The following is a 20,955-nucleotide window of genomic DNA, read 5'->3' as shown; positions in this document are numbered from 1 at the left end:
TTGCCAGATTGCCAGATATGGGCGCGCATTTATAGAGAAACAAGCCTTTTTCAAAGTATCTTTATTCCGTGTAATTTTGCAAGGATACAACAATCAATACATGCTACATTTAATTTTAGATGCTATAAATTAACGTACGTAATTCTTGTGTAATTATATAATCCAGGCGCATCTAGACATCATATGTGGAACCATCCGACGAAGAGCCCTTCGGTATGCATGAGTTGATAACCTCAAGGAAACTATCCGCAGACTCCTGTTTCCTGAAACGGCATGCCAAGCGCTCCAAAATGCCTTCGCTAGACTCGGCGTAGTTTAAATGCGCCCACACAAAACTCTTTTTGTTGTTGTTCATGTAGTCAACCTTGAATCGTTCCACAATCTGCATGTTTAATACCAATTTGTGGATTTGCTCGCGTCGCATAACCATGCGGCAAGTTTTTAGGTCGTTATGCTTTAATATCTTTAGTTCTCCAACACCTAAAAAAGAAATAAGACAAAAGGACATCCAACTTTGTAATGACACCATTGAATTTTTGGAATGAATTATACGTACCGCGTTCCTTCCACTCCTTTAGATCGCTATCAAAACGATAGAGTGTTGCTCGCTCGCCAAACAGCTTCGTCTCATGTTCCTCGCCCGTGGAAACTACAATTTCATCGGGTAATGCAATTATGGGATCATAATGAGGATCATAGTTCTCATCGGTTGCGTCTTCAGTATTGCTGGCATCATTATTATTACCACCTAGGGATTTATTCTTGGCGCTGTCGTTAAATGCCGGCGATGAAAAACTCTTGAATGCGTCCTGATGAGTCAGTCCGAAAAAGCCGCCAGTACTAGACTTCTGGAACGCATTCGGACTCGCAGTACTCTTAGCAGCCAAGGTAGCAAAATCGTCGCCCGCCTTAGCCGCCAGATCAGCGAACGTGTTCGTCTGTGTCGCATTTCCAGTATTATTGTTTTCGCTTGCCTTGGCTGCTAACGTTGCGAAACTATTTGCTGGTGGCACAGAAGCCGTCGGCTTAACATTGGCGTTATTGTTTTCCTTATTCTCCTTGACATCATCGATGACTTCCTTTTTATTGGCTAAATCAGAAAACGTAATCGTAGTCTGTTCCTTAGCCGCAACACTTCCAAACGTTGGCGTCGGAGTTGCGTTGGCAGCCGAGCCAAACAAAAAATTGCCTTGGCTGGCATTGGTATTGGGACTACCACCAAAAATATTGCCACCAGAGAAGAGGGAGTTTCCTGAACCTACATTTGTATTAAATGAGCCAAAAATTGACTTTGTGCTGTTTTCGGTAGCGTTCTTCGTTTCTGTTTGATTTGTTGTAGCAACTTCATTCTTCTTATTCAACGCTCCACCGAAAATATTCATAGTGCTGTTACTGTCAGAAGCCGTAGAGTTGTTGCCGCCAAAAATCGACTGTTGACTTGTTGTGTTGCCAAAGCACGCCCGACCAAAGACGGATTTTTCTGCAATAAATAGATTTAAAAGAAAGTTAGTAAAACAATAAACATAAATAATTTGTTTCGTTAAAATATCGTCAAAGACAAGAAAGTATTACTACTTTGTGATTTTTCCACCGATCATTCCTATGGCTATATTTGTACATATATGGCTATATCAAATAATGAGACGTTCATGGATTGTAGTAAACTCGGACTGTGTATGGTTAAGAAAAATGTGGATGAAGTTTGGTGGCCCTACCTATTATAACTTAAAAGATATAAACGTTCATACAGTCGGACGGAACGGCAGACGAACATAATACGACATTTATACAACTATAAGTTCGTCTTTTTTTTCTAATTTCTGGTATACTCTTCCACGCTTCGGTTGTTCGGTATAAAAAAAAATACCTGTGTTACCAAAGAGGAAACCTCCACTGGATGGCGTCTTGACTTCCTGTGATGCATTGAATGCGTTTGTAAACGAGAAATTCACAGCATCCGTCTTGGGCGCTGACGTTGTTGTTGCTGTTGTAGGTGTCCCAGGTGCCACAGTAGTGGAATTTGCCGAAGCAGCAGAGCCGAAGAGGCTGAAGCTCTTGGCATTTGGAGTTGTGGCAGGCGAAAAGGCGGCAGGCTTGAGTACTGAACGACTTTCTGGAGTTGTTGATGGCGGCGCCGGTATTTGTAAAGCTGGCAAAACAAGTGGCAAGGCGGACACATTTGTTGCTGTGGTTGGAGAGACTGATCCATAATTGAATTTGTCAGGATCACAGCCACGACAGCCTGGACACTTTGTTTCGCTGGTGAAAAAGTCATAATCCAATTTCAATTTATCGGCGAGTGCTTTGAGGTCGTTGGATATGGAAACGTTGGCGCTGCACAGAGAGTCTTCGGTGGTGTTCGTGGAGGCATCCTCATCGTCCGCTATAGGCTGCGCTGTTCCGTTTAGAGCACTCTTAATGGCATCAACGAAGCCCTTCGCCACATCAGCATTCTTGAAACGCAATGTAAAGCGTTCGAGAACGTTCTCTCCCTCGCTAAAGTCATGCACCACAAACAACCAGGACTTGTCATCCTTCGCCTTGTATGTTACACTAGAATTCAGTATATGATTGAGGCAAGTCTTTAGGACTTTGTCTCGTCGCATAACCACGCGCAGCTTTTTATTTTTTCTGTGACGCAGTATCTTTACATCGCCAAGCCCGCGTTCCTTCCAATCGCCATCGGTCAGACGGTAAAGCTTCGCACGATGTTTATAGAGCACTTCCTCATCCTCCTCGCCAGTTACAACATCAACCTATGTGGGAAAGAAGTGTGAAAGTTAGTTAGAAAGATTACAGTCTTACCGATAGATAAAGCTTACCTTATCAGGTAGGGGAATAACGGGCGCAAAGTAGGCGTTGTTTTCCTCTTCCTCCACCTCTTCATGCAATTCATCATCGCCAGTATTGGTTGCATCAGCATCAGCGGCCAACGGACTCTTTGGTTGCTGCGTTCCAGACGCCTTGTTCATGGAGAAGCTAAAGGTATTGGAGCCCAAGGCTGGCGTGCTGCTTGTCAATGGAAGTGAGGGTGCTTTGAAATTGAAAGAACTGGAACCAAAGGGCGTTGCGGTGGTGGTGGTGGTGCCTTCACTCTTTGAACTGGTCAATGGAGCGCCGAAAATACTGCTCGTCACCACTGAAGTGGACGAAAGATTATTCATAATTGTTCCGGTGCTGCCGACGCTTGCGGTGTCGGAAGTGCTGGTCGTTGGTGCTCCAAAGCCGAATGTAAACTTGGTGGTGGCAGGCAGCTGCAAACCAGTGCCTCCCAACAATTGATTATCTTTTTTGGGTGGCACTGTCGCATCCTTAGGCGCTTCGCAGCAAATGCAATAGTCCTTAGTGGCATCGTTGGTGGTGTAGCAACCATCGCACTGCCAGGAGCCAACCTTTGGCTTAAAAGCATCGCCAAAACCGCCGCTGGCGGTGGTGGTTTTGGTGGTATTGGTGGTGCTAACCACGTTGGTGATGCTAGTTTTCTCCGCAGGTTTTGTCGAACCGAAACTAAATGGCTTCGGCTCAGTGCTGGTGGTTATGTTTGCATTATTAGTGCCGCTCGGAAAGCCAAATGTGAACTTTCCTGCGCTGCTGGTGCTTAGATTGATGGCACCCCCTGTCTGCAAGCTTGCTTGCTTAGGTGGCACTGTTGAGTCCTTGGGTGCCTCACAGCAGAGGCAATAAAGTTGGGTGCCATCGTTGGTGGTATAGCAACCACTGCATTGCCAGGAGCCAGCCTTGGGCTTGAAAGCATCGCCGAAACTCTTGGGTTCTGCGTTAACTACGGGTTTTACGGCTTCTTTCGCTTCTGATTTCACTTTCTGCTCCTGTGATGCCGCCGACTGCGTTTCAGTGGGTTCATCATCATCACCGCTCATAGCAGCCTGAGCTTTTAACACAGCATTGTGGAATTGTTCGCAAATCTCCGCGTTTTTAAAGCGCACGCACAGTAGCTCTGTGCTCAGCTCCTCTTCCGAGTAGTCCTGACCAGCCCAAGTGAGAGCCACTTTGGAGTTTTTAGCCGGATTAAATTTGGTGTTCTTAAGCAAACGCTGATTACAGCATAGCTTGTGGATTTGCTCGCGACGCATTACCAGACGCACCTGATTCACATTGTCGCGATCCTGTAGCAGCTTAATGTTGCCAAGGCCACGCTCCTTCCACTCCCCACTCTCCTTGACGAAACGCAACAACTTGGCACGATGCTCGAAAAGCACCACTTCGTGCTCTTCACCGGTAACCACTTCGATTAGCTCCGGCAGTGGTATGACAGGTGTGAACTGAGCTGTTGGCTCATATTCCTCCGCATCTTCCGCACTCTGTGTAGTCGCTACTTCGTTGGCTGATTTGTTTTGCTCAGCTACGGTGTCCGTATTAAGGAAAGATGACATTGTCGATGTGGTTCCAAATGTTAATATGCCGAAAGGCGAAGCACCATTCTTGGCGTTCATATTGGTAAAGGAAAAGTTTGCAAACGGCGATGATGCAGCTGAAGTCGCTGCCGTTGTGGAGGTGCTGGTGGTTGGTGTGGTGCTGACAATAGAGGTCGCGTTGCTACCTGAGGTGGTGGTAGTGGCGGCCACAGCAGCTTTCATATTTATGCCTCCGAACAAAGTCTTGGACACGGTACTTGTGACTTCGGCGGGGGTGCTCTTTTCCTTGTTGTCCGCTTGTTGAGCATTGGTTGTTGTTGTCACAGTACCACCACTGCTAGCATTGTTGTGAGCAGGTGTGCTGGTCACAAACGTGACGGCTGTACTCTTGGAAAGCGCAAATGGTTTTGTCACCGCCAATGGTGCTTCACCATTAGTTTGTCCTTTATTATTGTCAACCACGTCCGATGCACCGCTTGCCTCTTGGAAGGCCTTCTTGAATTGGGCAGCTGTATCTGCCTGCTTAAACCGCACTAACAATTTCTCTAGGCGTAGTTCCTCATCGGCAAAATCGTTGGCTACCCAAATAAAGGATTTGGCTTCCTTATCCTGTACGGGTGTGGTTAAATTCATTTCCTTGTTGATCTTATGATTGGCGCATATTTTGTGTGTCTGATCGCGACGCATCAAAATACGACACGAACCAGACTTATCCTTTAATATTTTAATAAGACCAGTACCACGATCCTTCCATTCTTTTTCAGCATGACGGTAAAGCTTAGCGCGATGACTGAACATAATCTCCTCATCCTCCTCACCGGTGCGTACATCGATTTCATCAGGCAATGGAATGATGCCCTTAAAATCTGGTCGCGGATCATAGTCCAACTCTGCAGAGCCATCTGCGCAGAAGCTTTTGTTTAGATCACTGTTGGTGCTGTCGTTCTGGGGAGTGGTTTTGGTCTCAGCTTCCTCTTTTTCCTTCTGAGCCACAGCTTGAGCCACTTGATTCTTGAAAGAGAAGGTAGTACTGTCAGCTGGTGGTGACGCATTAGTGAAGGAGCTGCCAAATGGTGTAGTCACCGAGTTGGTGGCGCCGGTGCCAGCTTGGCTCGGGAAAACACTGAAGAAGTTGGTACCACTGTTAGTATTGGCAGTCGCCTTTTGACCGACATCGCCAAAATTGAAACTGAATCCGCTCGTGGGCAAAGCGCTGGGTACTATGGGTGCAGTGGTTGGTGGTGGTTCACTGGCCGGCACCACACTTGGCTTAATATGCTGCGACGGTATCGTTACGCTTAGTGTTGGCTGCACAGCTACTACATTGGAGCCAGCTAGCCCAGGCTTGGGCAACGGATCTGAATTAGTGATCACCACATTGGCCGGCGGTTCCTTTTCCACTGGCTGATTATTTAAGACGCGATTAAACACTGATGTGGCCGCGGGTACTGGTGGCTGTACTTGTTGTGGAACAGCTGGTTTGACTGCCGGTAATTGTGGCTGCGGTTGCACACTGGTCTGCGGTGCTGCTGTCGGTGTTGAGACTGCTGCTGCAAATGGTGAGCTGTTAAAGAAACTCGTCTTCCCATCGCCCAGACCTAAGGGTACGCCTAATGTTGGTGTGGTTGCAGGTGCCACCGGCGCCACTGGTGGCAGTAGTGGCTGCTGCGGCAAAATTGGTGGAGCTGCAGGCGGCATACCATAATTATCGATGAAAGTACCGCCATTCGGCGGATAAATACTAGGCATTCCGTAGTTCGGACCGCGGGGACCTGAAAATCGAAAGATTGAAAAAATAAAAATATAAAATAGCTCAAATTATTGAACTAGGTCACTTATATACGCTACTTTAGGGTTTACTGTATGGTATTAGGAGCAGGGAAACAATAATTATTTTGGGGTTATTAATAATTAATTTAGTGTTGTCAGAAGTCTATATGTAAAGGTATTATTTAAAGTTGTCCGCTTTTTTTCGCTCTCAGGTGCTTATTAAATAAAAGACGTGTTACGTTAAAGTCGTGGCAGCCTTTTAAATATACAAAAGATTCCCTATGACGGTATTTAAATGCGCGCTGCCTCTTAAGAGTTTAATACGAATCAAATCCATTTGGGTTGAAACTTAAACATACGTTTGCTCAGGTTTTGACTTACCAAAAAGATTGGCGGGCGGCATATTTGGCGGCAGGCCTTGCGTTGCCGGAGATGGGCGCATATATTGATAATAATTGTAGATTTGTTGCTGCTGCTGCTGATTATAGGGAATAGGACTGTTGAAGGCATTAGGAGTGGCGCTGGCTGGTGTGAAGAATCGATCTTGCGTTACATGCGGACTGTTGAAATAGCCGGGACCAAACGGGGGCATTGCATGGATAGGAGCTGGTTGGGAGACCGCCGCCAATTGCTGTTGTTGTTGTTGATGCTGCTGCTGTTCGCGCTGTTGTTGTTCCAAAGTCTCGTCAATAATGAAGAGATCATCGAGACCGAGAGCCGCAGCGGCAGCTGCCGCATCTACCTCGCGAGTGGGAGTTTCACGACTAATGCGACACTTCTTGAGTAGTTCCTCCAGGTTGGCAAATTTCTCAGTTAGAATTTTGATGTCATTTCGCATGGCCTCCATATTCCCACCCACATCCTCTTTAAAAACACACAATTCTTTGTTCATTTGCTTGACAGACTGCTCAAGCTCATGGTTGACCGGTGTTTCTGGAGCACGTTTCGAGCGATTGAGCGCGGGCACTGAAGCGACTTGGTGTGCGGCAGCCGCATAGAAATCATCCTCAGCGTCCTCATAAGCACTGGAATTGTTATGTGGATCCGAACCGTACGGGTCCAAGTCGTTTTTGCCCAGACTGAAGCGCGTGTTGGAGCCAATGCCGACTGGATAGGTGCGCATTAGCTCACTCGTAATCAACGAGCTGAGCGGATGGTCTGTGTCGTTGCGCAGGAGCTGTTGGGTCTGCTGCAGACACTCCTGTCGACGTTCGAGGAAACGGGAGCGCGAGACGCGAGGCGTGCGACTACAGTCCTCGAGTATGCGATAAGCCTCGGCTTGCATGTATGTCGCCATCGGCAGGTTAAGACCACGCATCTCATCGATGAACTCCTCGTATTTTCCCACCTTGAAATAGCGGCTGCTCAAAAAGGAAATTGCTCCTTCGGCGGCGCTATTCACAAGCTTCCTGACTGAAGTTGCATTCGAATTGGCGTATTTGAAGTATCGCACCAAGGGCTCAAATTGTTGCATATGCTCGCGCTTCAACATGTTAAAGCCTTGAAGGTAGAGCGACTCAGCGCGTGCCTCCAAACTGACACGTTCCGGGGCAGCGGCGTGCACGACACCTTGTGCGCGAACCGCCAGCAACTGACCCAAACGGAATATAATGTAGAGATCGGCACGAGGTCCATTGATGCCACGCACTGCTTCCAGACCATACTGAAGTATCGTGCGTTGCTCGGCGCGATTACCTTCGAGAGCGGCATGCGTGTGCAGTTTGTACGCCAGAGTCCACCAGTTCAGTTGTTCATCGGTGGCCAGTTGGGCGGCAATGTTCACAAAGGGCAGCATGTGCGGTTTGGCGGTAGCACTCCGACTGCCTACATTGTAACTATCATAGTTTGCGCGTTGCACTTCTAGCTTACGTTGGGACTGCAGCACAACGGCATATAGAAACGTGTCCAAGTCCAATTTAGACAGCGAATCGGGACCGCAATAGCTCAAATTCTGCTTGCAGTCCTCGGGCATGCCCTCATAAAAGGTGATACGTGGCGCTTCCACAAGATCCTCACTGCACATGGCCAGATAAACATGATGTGAGAGGGATTGGGGCCTCAGTGCCAGTGCCTGCTGCTCATTGGCCTCAACCTCTGCCAAAGACGGCCAAGTGTACATCGGTTCTTGGAGGCGCGCGTAGTGGACGAGCATGGAGCTCTGTTCTTTCAGCTTTTGCTCGGCGTGTGTAAAGAGTGTTTGGAACAGCTGACGGCGCCAGGTCTTTTCCAGGCATATCTGACGTACAAAGGAGAGTATGTCATCGCTGTTCTGCCAGAGTCCTGTGGGCTGCGAGCATTCGATTAAATTGAAATCCGACTGGTTCTCCTGGCCTACGGTGGCGCTCTGTTGTTCCTGCACGCAACCAAACAGCGTGCGACCCAATTGGGCTCTTCGAAAGGCGCCCTCCAAACGCCATTGTTCTATCAATTTTCTGGCACTGCTTTCGCAGTGTTTTATCCAATGATTCGACTTGCTGCCCATTGTATTTATTTGATAGCCGAGGAAGAGCAATGGCAACACATTCCGCATCGTGTCGCGCCATTTGTTTTTATTACTCAACAGCTCACGCTTGATAAGCAATGTGGCGGCATGCAATAGCAATTGGCCGACATAATGTTCCAAACAGTAGTTTTGGAGCTCATTTTGCGGCGTTTCCTGCGGCCGACGCTCCAAGTTCAGACTAAATTTGTGCAGATACTGGTCAAACTTGAATAGAATGCCACTGGACTCTGGGAGGCTTATGCCCGTGTTGCCATCGTCACCACCCAAACTTAAATAGATGAGACGTTCGAGTGTGTGTAGTGTAATTTGCCAGAAGGCCCAATCCCGCTTCGTGTCCTTAATTTGCTCAATTTTGCTGAGCACCATCCAGACGGCATTGTGCCAATCGCTGCTCGCACCTGAAGTGTTCATTTCGTGCTCTATTTTTTGGATGTAGGTGAAGGCATCATCCAGCTTACGCTTTTCCACATAGTTTCGCAACAGGCGGACACGCACTGACATATCCTGTGGCCGTGACTGTATCTCCTTAAGCAGCAGCATCTCCATGCTATGCTCCTCGCCGTTATTTGCTGCACTGCCACCTCCGCCTTTATGTTCCTTGAGCGCGAGCTTGCTATTTAGAGCGTAAACCAAATCGTTTTCGGCCAAACCAGCCTTGGTGGCCAACTCGCACCAGTATTTGGCTTTTTCGTCACTGTAAACGCCTCCTTTGCTATTCTCGTCATCTAGAAGCAACTGACAGGCCTCCTTAATCACATCCACCTGCCGTGGACTCAGCTGAATGCAGCGCTGGTAATGGTGTAGCGCTTTGTTTCGATCGGGCGTTTTCAGCAGCTTATAGCAATGCGCAATTAATTTGTGTGCCAAGGGCTCGTCCTTGATCTTCAGATAGGAATTTAAGTATTCAATGGCCTTAGGATACTCCCCAATTTTATTGTAGAGCTTGGCCACAGTCAGTCCTTTGATATCGCGCTGTGGATGTAAAAATGACTTAGTATTTTTGCTTTCTCATTCAAATATTAACAGCGCCGCTTGCCGGCGTCTAAATGAAAACCTAACCTCAATTTGCTTCTTAGTTAAATTACGTTCTCCTTTCTTAATCGTTAACAATAGAGAAACAAAAATGTGGAAAGGACCAAATTTTCCGCTTGTGTAAAAAACTTAGGAATCCCGCTTTTAACTTTATTTAAAAAAAAACGCACATATGTATGTATATACCAACATCCATACATACATATGCATGTATGTATGCATATATGCATACAAAGGCCACCTTAGTGACGCCGTCGAACACACACACAAACAAGCAGACGAATGGCGGCAACGAGCCTCGATTTCGCAACTGCATGTACACATCATTAAAAATTCCTTTACACTTACTTCAGAGCCGAACGGCAACTTGCTGAGCATCCTGTGGACGTGATCGTCCACTTCCTTTCGAGTTGTAAACATTTTAATGTCTTTGGGTTTTCTATTTGTCACCTTCAATTTGGTAATTGCTTTAGTTGCAAAAATGTGCTTGTCGGCGCTTCGTTTTTACATTCACTCGTCATGAACAGACGAGCAAGCGGCGAGCTTGCACTTATATTATTTTCTCTTGCTATAAAACACTTAATTTATTCAATCGAATTGATATTATTGATTGTCAATTTAGTCGTTTTCCAGAATAATGCAATATAATATGAGACTTCTGGATTATATACTGTTTAAATGTTTTAGCACATCGACCGAATGTAAGAAAGATTATGTGCCTAGTGGTGTGCGAAATGCTATGTGTCGGTATATCGGTTTACCAATCGGCGTAAGTTTCGCCGATATAAGAAAGAAATTTTGTGTATACAATTTAATTGAATTTTAAATGAAATTGAAATGTATAAAATTATATTATTTATTTCAGTTGCAGCAGGCATTAGGCAGAATCTGTGCTACCTTCGATTTTTCACATTGAGCAGTTTATTCCTAGCACATACGGCTGCTCAAAACATGTATATGAATATACATCAAACATTGAGTTTTCAAAACTCATCGCTAGTACTAAATTAATGGTTAATCATTACAAACAATTTGCAGCAAATTTTATTTAATTAAATATTAAATGTTTTTCGAATTCATTAGACGCTTCGATTTGAATACAATAAATATGTATGTATATCGATATTCGGCATCGCGCACTTTGTATTAGATCAGTGCTGGAGGGCGTCAAAAAACTCTATTTGCAGCGGTACCTTGGGAATATTTAGGGTTTTATAATGCAAAATACTGCTTATTAAGTTGGCTGCGATTTAACTTCCTTTCCCGTGTTAGCTGTGAATGAAAAAACATGCCGGTGGGTGCAAATTTTAATAAAACATTCATAAAAAAATGGATAAATTGCAAATGCATACGCGAGAATTGTGATGGTCAAATCTCGCTGTATTGTAGTGTATCTGAAAGATAGTTGTGCTGTGAAAACATTCGTACAAACCCTTGAAAACTGCAATCCAATCTGCGTGGTCGCACTGCTCTGGTGTATGTGCGTGTGTGTGTGCGTTCGTGAGCCACGCATGGCGAGCAGTCAATTTTTGGTGCAAAAGGAGTGTATGCATTGCGCAGACTTGTGAAATAGTGAATTCAGAATTATTTTATTAAAGCAACTTTGCAGCAATCAACTGAGCCCAATGCAAGCAAATATAACATAACCAAAAAAATAATGCATTGCAAATTTTGTTGTTAATGTTTTGGCTTGTCGATCGAATTTATCAGTGATCATTTTTCTTGGGTCTTATTGCAGCTAGCAAAAGATTTATTGCACCCTCTGCCCGCTGAGGAGAAGCGCAAGCACAAGCTAAAGCGCCTGGTCCAGCACCCCAACTCCTACTTCATGGACGTCAAGTGCCCTGGATGCTACAGAATTACAACTGTGTTCAGTCACGCACAGGGCGTTGTGGTCTGCGCAGGTTGCGCCACCATTCTATGCCAGCCTACTGGAGGACGTGCTAAGCTAACAGAAGGTATGGAAGCTCGAAATATTTAATCAACCAACAAACCAATCCCATTTTCATTGCAGGCTGCTCGTTCCGTAGGAAGCCACAGTAAATGGATTTCTTCAAGGTGAACCACAATTTATTAATTTTTTAATAAAAACGTAAATAAACTGAAGAATCGACAAGGCTTTCATTTAAACTAAATTATCGCCGATTTTCTTTCCTAACAGCAAATACAACAAATGTCCAACGAGAGCAGGATTAGTGGCAGCAGAAGCAGCATCTGTGTTATCTAAGTATAGGTAGTTTTATAAGAACAATTGTGTTTGAGACACATCTTGACTACCTAAATTCAACCCAACACTGGCTATAAAATAGATAAACACATGTAATATAGACGTTTTGTTATTTTAATGATGTATGCAATCTCGCGATCCTTCCTGTTGATTAAAATATTATAAAATTGTGGTTGGTACTGTAACTAAAGTGTATATTTTGCAAAACGGGGTGCAGTATTTAACTGCAATATTTTAAAATAGTAATTGTGACTAAGCGTGTGTTTTGCTAAACAAAAAGGCATTTTGGCTGGACCAAATATTTCGTTCATGATATAACTTGTATACAGCAGACTTAGGGGGAATATCGTCATTGTGCAGTTTATTCCTAGAACATACGGTGATTGTTGCTCAAAACATATACAAAAAACAGAATAATTTTAAAAACACATCGCGAGTACTAAAATCATTATATATTAAATTTTTTTCGCATTCTTAAAACACTTCGATTTGAAAACAATAAATATATATGTATATCGATATTAGGCATCGCGCACTAGGTATTAGTTCAGTGCTGGAGGGCGTCAAAAAAAAACTATTTGCAGCGTTGCCTTGGGAATATTTAGGGTTTTATAATGTAAAATACTGCTTATTAAGTTGGCTGCGATTTATCTTACTTCCTTTCCCGTGTTAGCTGTGAAAGAAAAAACATGCCGGTGGGTGTGGAATTTTACTAAAACATTCATTAAAAAAGCGATAAATTGCAAATGCATACGCGAGAGCTGTGATGGTCAAATCTCGCTATATTGAAAGGTGGTTGTGCTGTGAAAACATTCGTGCAAACCCCTCAAAAATGCAGTCCACTCTGCGTGGTCGCACTGCCCTGGTGTATGTGCGTGTGTGTGTGCGTTCGTGAAGCACGCATGGCGAGCGGTAAATTTTTAGTGCAATAGATGGGAATGCAACATATGTATGCATTGCGCAGACTTGTGAATTAGTGAATTCAGAATTATTTTAGTAAAGAAACTTTGCAGCAATCAACTGAGTACAATGCAAGCAAATATAACATAACCTAAAAAATAATGCATTGCAAATTTGTTGCTATTATTTGTTTTGGCCTGTCGATTGAATTCATCAGTGATAATTTTGCTTGGGTCTTATTGCAGCTAGCAAAAGATTTATTGCACCCTCTGCCCGCTGAGGAGAAGCGTAAGCACAAGCTAAAGCGCCTGGTCCAGCACCCCAACTCCTACTTCATGGACGTCAAGTGCCCTGGATGCTACAGAATTACAACTGTGTTCAGTCACGCACAAGGCGTTGTGGTCTGCGCAGGTTGCGCCACCATTCTATGCCAGCCTACTGGAGGACGTGCTAAGCTGACAGAAGGTATGGAAGCTCGAAATATTTAATCAACCAACAAACCAATCCCATTTTCATTGCAGGCTGCTCGTTCCGTAGGAAGCCACAGTAAATGGATTGCTTCAAATTGAACCACAATATAATCATTTTTTAATAAAAACTCTAAGAAAAAACGTAAATAAACTGAAGAATCGACAAGGCTTTCATTTAAACTAATCGCCGATTTTCTTTCCTAGCAGCAAATACAACAAATGTCCAACGAGAGCAGGATTAGTGGCAGCAGAAGCAGCATCTGTGTTATCTAAGTAAAGGTAGTTTTATAACAACAATTGTGTTTGAGACACATCTTGACTACCTAAATTCAACCCAACACTGGCTATAAAATAGATAAACATGTAATATAGACGTTTTGTCATTTTAATGATGTGATCCTTCCTGTAGATTAAAATATTATAAAATTGTGATTGGTAATGTAATCAAAGTGTATATTTTGCTATACGGGGTGCAGTATTTAACTGCAATATTTTAAAATAGTAATTGTGACTAAGCGTGTGTTTTGCTAAACAAAAAGGCATTTTGGCTGGACCAAATATTTCGTTCATGATATATCTTGTATACAGCAGACTTAGGGGAATGTCGTCATTATGGGTCTTAATGTAATTTTAATAGCCCTGCTCAATGACTTTTTTTGTCTATGATTATGCAGCTTCTTTTAACCAACCCATCCCACCTGTCTGTCGTTGTCAAGTGCGAATATAAACGGCTTTTAATTTGAAATATTGCCATTTCGCGCGACTACAAATTGTGTTCCATCCCTCGTACTTTATCGATAGCAATATCACACAAATGTCACAGAAGCTACCTGCTACAAAACTATTATCGAGCCTAGTTCAATTCTGTCTAGCACTGTAGACATTAAATTCGCGCGCTCCAGACAGCTTGGCGCCGATGCAAAAATTCCACGTAAAGGAGAATCCGTTTATATTAAATAGAAAAAATTACACATTCTAAATTACATTTCGTGCGATAAATATGAATGAGAATGCGACTGAGTGCATTGATTTTACGGACTCCGACGATATACAACTTTCTCTCAATATGCAGCACCTAAGCACTCAGCTAATTTCTCTCACCGAAGGCGTGGACGAGGAGTCGTCAAACGTACAGAGCCAGCGACCGGGAGGCAGTAGCAAAGGTGTTTTGGCGCAATTAAAGCGTAATTTTGCCGAGTTAAATTTAGATGCGAATGCTCCGGTATTGGAGTTTCATGGCTATGGTTGTCTTAATGTGCTGCCGAAACATTCGCGCGCTTTTGTTGGTAACAAAAAACATGCACAGTCAGGTGGCGACATACAGTCTCATGAATTTGTTGCGCGCCAAAACTCGCGACAGCAACAACAACTACAAGAGCTAAATGTTTGGATCAATCCCAGCAATGGGGAAGAAGAAATATCAATGGAAAAATTAAAGTCCATTGGCTTGCACTGCGATGGGTGAGTATATCTAATTGTGATTGGTGTAGTTAACAATATTTCCTCCTCACCCAGCGTTGAGCACAATCCTGTCATGCGGCTCATGAATTTATTTTGTTCGTTGCACGACCATCTGAATTCCCAGTTGCCGAGCTCTCAAATGAACGCTCTGCCATCCGACTATCTCTTCGATTGGCCGAAGAAATGCACTTTGCCCAAAAGCATTAATGTGCGCCATCAGGTGATGGTGCTGGTCAACAAATGTGAGCGCTTTTTAGGCGCCCAACGTCGCGTCTTGGAGTCGAACCGACACTTCGACTTAGTCAAATATAATGAGTGCGACGATTTATTGTGTGCAGCAACGGCCTGGACGCAGCTTTTAAGACAATTTAGCACCGTCGAAATGCGGCACTTTAAGGGCAAGTTTGTGAACTCCAAGGCAAAGGGTAAGTTAAAATATAGAAGGCAATACATTAGTATTTTTATTAAGTAGACATATTTCAAAACGATATTTAGCTTTTAAAACGTGAACAATTAATAGTTTTCCTGCTTAAATCATACCTTAATAATATGATTGATTTATAACATTTCAGAATTTTAGAATACAATACTATGAATTTAAAACTAATATTAGTATTACGATTTCTCCCCACAGCCTGTGCCACACAATTGGAGGAGGTGATGTTGAAACTGCGTGAATCGATACGAGCGGCCTATATCAACATCTTTGTTTTCAATTGGGAAATGGATCAAGAGCATCGCTACTCCCTGGCCATGACCGAGAGCCGTGAGACTACTAATAAATTCGCTTTGGAAGCATGCGAAGATGAAAAGCAGGCTGCGTCGCAGTCGCCACAAATGACACCCGAGGAGCAGTTCCTGGCTGAGGTATACCAGTTGGAAAATGTTTTGATGTGTGCCAAGGAGTTTGAGGACACTTTGAATGCACTCATTCAAATGCCTGAGAACTACTTTCCGCCGGAAATTGTTGCCCAATTCAATACCAAAAATAAGGCAACAACACAGCTCGATGGCACGATTGGCGGAGAATATGAGTTGTGGGCCGATGTTGATATTATTGAGGTGCCCACATCGCCACCGAAGATAAGTCATCGCAGACATTATCCCCAAATCTACAGGGGCTAGCCGTAAGTGAAAATTGATTTCCTTTGCTTCTCAGAATGAATGCTTGCATCTATTTTCTTTCTCAATTTGATGTAATGTATATTTTGTTTTCGATTCATTAAATGAAAACTTGTTTCGTATTCAGATCTCCAATTAAAAATTTTAAATTAAGTACTTTAAAAGTAAATTGAACAAGCTTGCTTGACGTTTATGTTCAAATAAAGTTGTAAAACTTTAAACCTTTGTGGTGATAAAACCACAATTGTATAAATAAAATTAAGCTAAAAATCAAAAGTATTATTAAGTTCATATTAACACACAAATTGAGAAACAACAGAAAATGAGTTTAAGATTAACCTGAATTGAAAAAAAAAAAACAAAAATTAGCGACAAACTGAATGTGAAAAGTGAATGAATTATGATTGAATTGAATTCAATTGTATTGTATTGAATATTTTGTTACTGTAATAAATCCAAAATGGTATTGAGTTATGATTTAATCAGGAAAACTATAAATTGATTACGCTTACAAATTTCACAAACCCAAAGTTCGGCACACACAACACTTTTTAGTTCAACTTTTAAATAAAAAAAATTAGCTTATTGAGAAGTGAACAAATACCTATTCAATTTTTATAAAAACAATTTTATTTAATAATAGAATTTAAAAGTAGTTGAGGTGCTAAATAAATGTCGGATATGCTATATATCGTATTAATAATATAAGATTAAAAAAAAAATAAAAGAAAAGTAAACTTGAAGGCAGAAAACATTGGTAAACCTATGAGTGAAAATGAATGATTTATATTCATTTAAAGAATACTTTGAAGAAGCTTTTAAAAGGGGATACAGATTTTAAACAACATACTTGTATTTATAAAACCTCTTTATTATAAGTTGCCAACAAGATACGAATTCATTTATTTGAATAGAGAAACAAAACTCAAATGTGTGTTTTATTATAAAACAAATAACCCTTAAGCCTAACAATAGCAAGGAAATAATTATAAGTCAGCGAATAGATACTGCATTGGAATCTTGCCATAAGTTCGGTTTAGTACTGCTTTGAAAATAAGGCCAACAGCCTCGCTCATATCAGCTTTGACTTCGTTGAATATGTCCAACCAGTTCTCGTTGATAAGTAGGTGCAGGTTATCGCTCAACTCCTTCTGGCCATTAAACAGGCCGCTCATCTTATAGGTAACATGTCTCGGCTCCATATTCAGATGAATATTGGCAACCTCCAGGTATGTTTGACCATCGCCCTTCGTCACAGCCCTCAACTTGAGTTTGGCGCGAAAGTGTGATTGTTCTGGTCACAATCAAATACAATATAAGTACGTAGAGTATGTTCATGATATATTTTCTGTTGCGTGCTTACCCAAAACAATTTGAGCATCTCCCTTGCCCGTAACAGGCAGAATCAGCACTCTACCATCGACAGAATAGGGCCCTTTCAGCACCATTTTGGGAACAAACATATCAAATTCAATGGGCTTGCTTAGATCTCGAGTGTAGCCGCTAAAATTATGGATTGCATGTGCACTTAATGTTTAATAAATAATAGTGAACCACTCACCTCACACGCTTCACTTGCGCATTCTGCAATCCCAACAAGTCCACCTCGCTAAACACCAAATCCACACTGACCGAACTAGTAGGATTACGACCCATTTGCAGTTTCTTGATATGCAGCGGATCGAGGGGCACCAAGCCCAGTTCCTTGATGCCGTTTTTAGCATGTGTGCTGAGCACATACTGCACTCCATCCTTTATACACGCTTCGTCGTTAATCGTGCATTGTCTAATCCCGGCAGCTGATTTCAAAACAAAAGACTTAAGCAACGAACATGCGGGAAGGAATATAAATTAACGTACGTAATTCGATTTCGATTGCAGCGCCTAAGAGGCAAACACTGCTCAGCAGCAACACGACTTCAGCAACTAGAAGACTGTGCATTTTATTTATTTTGGTAATTTAACGATTTTTTTAGAAAAGGTATCTTCACTTTCACTGCGGCAATTGCTGCCTGACGACTGTTGAGTTCGCCTTAACGTGCGGCTACTTATATAGGTTCATTATTTGTCACAATGGAGGCTTTAATTAAAATGGGGTTTGTGCTTTTGTTGTTGCTGTAATCGTTGTAGCTCGCTCGCTTTGACTTCATTAGTTTGTGTGGATGTGATAATGTTTCGCTACTAAAACAAAGAATTGTTCTCAATTCACAATATTCAGCACACATCTTTGAATATTGAATTATATCAAGCTGTTTTGCAAGCCACAAGCTGTACTAAATCTCTAATTTGTGTTTAAGTCTGCCGTTACGGCTGCTATTTTAACTTGTTTTGTGTTATTATTCAGCTTTTATTATTTTAGAATTTTTTTTTCCTTTTTACATTTAATCAAATGCTGTTCTTTAATGGCCTAGAAAATTAAATAATCACTTTAAAATTGAGAAGAAAAATGTATAAGCCCATTCCAAGGAAACTATGACCTCAAAGTTTTCCAAAAAAGTCATCTTAAAGTAAAAGATTCTTAAGATCATACCACTTTTATAAATTCCTTAAATCCTTCCAAAGCCTGTATTCTAAATTAGTTATTTATCACAAAATTACTTTCATTTTCACTTTTTACCCATTTCAAAAAAATATTAAATTTTTATTCGATGAATAACTAAATTAAAATCCATATTATTAAAAAACAAAAACAATCCAGTACAATCGACATATAATGCAAACAAATCATCATACTCATAATTCATTTTTATAACATCCAAACAAAGAAACCCACTACCTGATTATAAATCAATGTAGAAAGAATCATTATTAGTGTACATTGAATAAACTACACTTAGTAGACGAGTTCAAATCCATTTATTTATAGGGTAAGTTTTTTAGTAGCGAACTTGTTTTAAAATACCGCTCACTCCCTTCACACTCGCATACATTAACGTTGAACCTTTGACATCCTTTTATTGCTATGTTCAGCAACATTTTGTAATAACCTGCTTCCTCCCTTCGAAGTGCGCTTTAAATAATGCGCATTACTTTAATATATGCATGTTGTGCATTAAACTTACAACAGCACTCATTAGGGCCAACAAAGTGGAGAGTCAGACTTAGTACACCCTATAGTAGTATAAAATCTTTAAAGTCTCTGCCGACTCGGCTTACCCAAGTCACTCTTTTTTAAAACTAGTAGTTTTAGTTCTAAATTCTAATAATCAGTTCCGAAAATTAGGTTAATTCATATACTAAATATTGGATATAAATCATTTTTAAAGTTACTTGAAAAAAATAATTTATATTAATATAATATTATTATTATTATAGCTAAATACTTACAAGCAGATAAAGCTTCAGCAGTGAAATGAGTTTAAAATATCTAGTTTTGTGCGAATGTATGTAACATAAAGAAGAAGGCGTGGCAGACCCCACAAACTATATATATTCTTGGGCAGGATTATTTAAAATATATATTATTTGATTCATAAGTATAGCTTCTAAAGATTCTGTTCGTTTCTAACGATAGCAACATTTGTATCTTGATACACTCCTAAACATTTCAAACGTAGACAACAGCAACAAACGAATCTAATTAAAACCCTGTTAAACAAATCTAAACAAACCTGTTCAAGCCTAAAAATAATTGTTCTGTTAAATATTAATGAGTGAGGCTAATTAAAAGAATACTTTGAATTAGCTTTTAAAAGTGGATAAATATTAATCGAAAACAAACATAGAAGCCTTTACTTACAAGTTAACAATAATTGTATGCCAAAAAGCCAATTAAGTTTGAAAACAAAACTCAAATTTATGTTTTATTATAAAACATGTATGTTAACAATCACAGGGAAATAATTAAAAGTCAACAAACAGATATTCCAGTGGATGCTTGCTTAAGAACCTGTTTAGTACCGATTTGAAAATTAGAGCAATAGCATGGCCCATATCACCTTTGATCTCGTTGAAGATTTCCTGCCAATTCTCATTGATGAGCACGTGCAAGTTATCGCTCAGCTCCTTCTGGCCATTAAAGAGACCGCCCAGCTTATAGGTGACATGACCCGGCTCCATAATCAGCTGTATGCTGACGACCTCTGCGAATGTTTGACCCTCACCCTTCGGCAGCGCTTTCAACTTAAGTATGGAGCGGAAGTGTGATTTTTCTATTCGTAATCAAACAATATATTATATATATAATATATGTTGTTTTCTAAGTTATTTCGTGTATTAACTGTGTTGCATGCTTACCCAGAAGTATTTCGGCATCCCCTTTGCCAGTAATAGGCAGAATCAGGACTCTGCCATCGACTGAGTAGGGACCTTTGAGCACAATTTTGGGTACAACCAAATCAAATTCAATGGGCTTGCTTAGATCTCGGGTGAAGCCCCTAAGATAATGGATGGCAAGTGAGATTATTGTTTAAGTAACGACAGTAAACCACTCACTTCAAATGCTTCATCTTAGCATGCTGCAATCCCAACAAGTCCACCTCGCTGAACACCAAATCCACACTGACCGAACTAGTAGGATTACGACCCATTTGTAATTTCTTGATATGCAGCGGATCGAGGGGCACCAAACCTAGTTCCTTGATACCAGTTTGGGCGTGAGTGCTGAGCACATACTGCATCGCATCCTTCATACACGTTTCGTCATTAAGCGTGCATTGTTTAATCCCGGCAGCTGATTGCAAAACAAAAGACTTAGGCAACGAACTTGTGGGGGAAAAAGAAAATTAACATACGTAACTCATTTTCGACTGCAGCACATAAAAGGAAAACACTGCTCAGCAGCAACGCGACTTCAACAACTACAGGACCGTGCATTTTATTTATTTTGGTAATTTTACGATTTTTTTAGAAAAGGTATCTTCACTTTCACTGCGGCAATTGCTGCCTGTCGACTGTTGAATTCACCTTGACATGCGGCTACTTATATAGGTTCATTGTTTGTGGCACTTGTGGGCTTTAATTAAAATGCTTAAGTATTATATTGAAATGGATTTTGTCCTTTTATTGTTCCTGTAATCGACGCAGTTCGCTTGTAAAAGCACAAACCGCTTTTTCACCTCGACTCTGACTTTGTCAGTATGTGAAGAATTGTAATCA

At 41.7% G+C, this 20,955-nt stretch overlaps 5 protein-coding genes across 9 annotated transcripts; 3 read left to right on the top strand and 2 right to left on the bottom strand.

Annotated features, from left to right (window-relative positions):
- Positions 1-44: 44 nt before the first annotated feature.
- Positions 45-10,339, bottom strand: LOC115624197 (E3 SUMO-protein ligase RanBP2). 2 transcript variants are annotated; one of them, XM_030518800.1, is made up of 6 exons: positions 10,027-10,339; positions 6,525-9,618; positions 2,823-6,145; positions 1,877-2,756; positions 557-1,480; positions 45-480 (listed from the first exon to the last, which is right to left on the bottom strand). In XM_030518800.1, exons 1-6 carry the CDS (start codon positions 10,096-10,098, stop codon positions 173-175), a joined length of 8,601 nt encoding a protein of 2,866 aa, XP_030374660.1. In that variant the 5' UTR covers positions 10,099-10,339; the 3' UTR covers positions 45-172. The 2 variants fall into 2 exon arrangements, with proteins under 2 accessions (XP_030374660.1, XP_030374659.1); XM_030518799.1 differs by having other exon boundaries at positions 1,868-2,756; positions 10,027-10,335.
- A 499-nt stretch (positions 10,340-10,838) lies between these two features.
- On the top strand, positions 10,839-12,090 carry LOC115624199 (40S ribosomal protein S27). Of its 2 annotated transcripts, none has more exons than XM_030518802.1 (4): positions 10,839-10,972; positions 11,417-11,636; positions 11,693-11,736; positions 11,840-12,090. In XM_030518802.1, exons 1-3 carry the CDS (start codon positions 10,967-10,969, stop codon positions 11,719-11,721), a joined length of 255 nt encoding a protein of 84 aa, XP_030374662.1. In that variant the 5' UTR covers positions 10,839-10,966; the 3' UTR covers positions 11,722-11,736; positions 11,840-12,090. The 2 variants fall into 2 exon arrangements, with proteins under 2 accessions (XP_030374662.1, XP_030374661.1); XM_030518801.1 differs by having other exon boundaries at positions 11,693-11,770; positions 11,840-12,023.
- Positions 12,091-12,548: 458 nt separating this feature from the next.
- On the top strand, positions 12,549-13,642 carry LOC115623696 (40S ribosomal protein S27). 3 transcript variants are annotated; one of them, XR_003995425.1, is made up of 4 exons: positions 12,549-12,600; positions 13,051-13,270; positions 13,327-13,417; positions 13,483-13,642. XR_003995425.1 is itself a non-coding variant. In XM_030518171.1 (3 exons), the coding sequence occupies exons 1-3, from the start codon at positions 12,595-12,597 to the stop codon at positions 13,353-13,355; spliced, it is 255 nt and encodes an 84-aa protein (XP_030374031.1). In that variant the 5' UTR covers positions 12,549-12,594; the 3' UTR covers positions 13,356-13,422. The 3 variants fall into 3 exon arrangements, 1 of the variants encoding a protein (XP_030374031.1); XR_003995426.1 differs by having other exon boundaries at positions 13,480-13,642; XM_030518171.1 differs by lacking the exon at positions 13,483-13,642 and having other exon boundaries at positions 13,327-13,422.
- Positions 13,643-14,205: 563 nt separating this feature from the next.
- Positions 14,206-16,022, top strand: LOC115624139 (protein bag-of-marbles). The gene is made up of 3 exons (XM_030518735.1): positions 14,206-14,736; positions 14,791-15,161; positions 15,371-16,022. Exons 1-3 carry the CDS (start codon positions 14,276-14,278, stop codon positions 15,859-15,861), a joined length of 1,323 nt encoding a protein of 440 aa, XP_030374595.1. The 5' UTR covers positions 14,206-14,275; the 3' UTR covers positions 15,862-16,022.
- Positions 16,023-16,844: 822 nt separating this feature from the next.
- LOC115623916 (protein takeout) lies at positions 16,845-20,489 on the bottom strand. Its single transcript, XM_030518472.1, has 6 exons — positions 20,293-20,489; positions 20,095-20,234; positions 19,797-20,009; positions 17,420-17,657; positions 17,222-17,361; positions 16,845-17,152 (listed from the first exon to the last, which is right to left on the bottom strand). The coding sequence occupies exons 1-6, from the start codon at positions 20,487-20,489 to the stop codon at positions 16,845-16,847; spliced, it is 1,236 nt and encodes a 411-aa protein (XP_030374332.1).
- Positions 20,490-20,955: the final 466 nt, after the last annotated feature.

This window comes from Scaptodrosophila lebanonensis, unplaced genomic scaffold (assembly GCF_003285725.1).
Source record: "Scaptodrosophila lebanonensis strain 11010-0011.00,11010-0021.00 unplaced genomic scaffold, SlebRS2 tig00000053-arrow-pilon, whole genome shotgun sequence".
NCBI lineage: Eukaryota > Metazoa > Arthropoda > Insecta > Diptera > Drosophilidae > Scaptodrosophila > Scaptodrosophila lebanonensis.
Note: the sequence above shows the minus strand (reverse complement) of the source record. Positions and strands in the feature narration are given on the sequence as shown.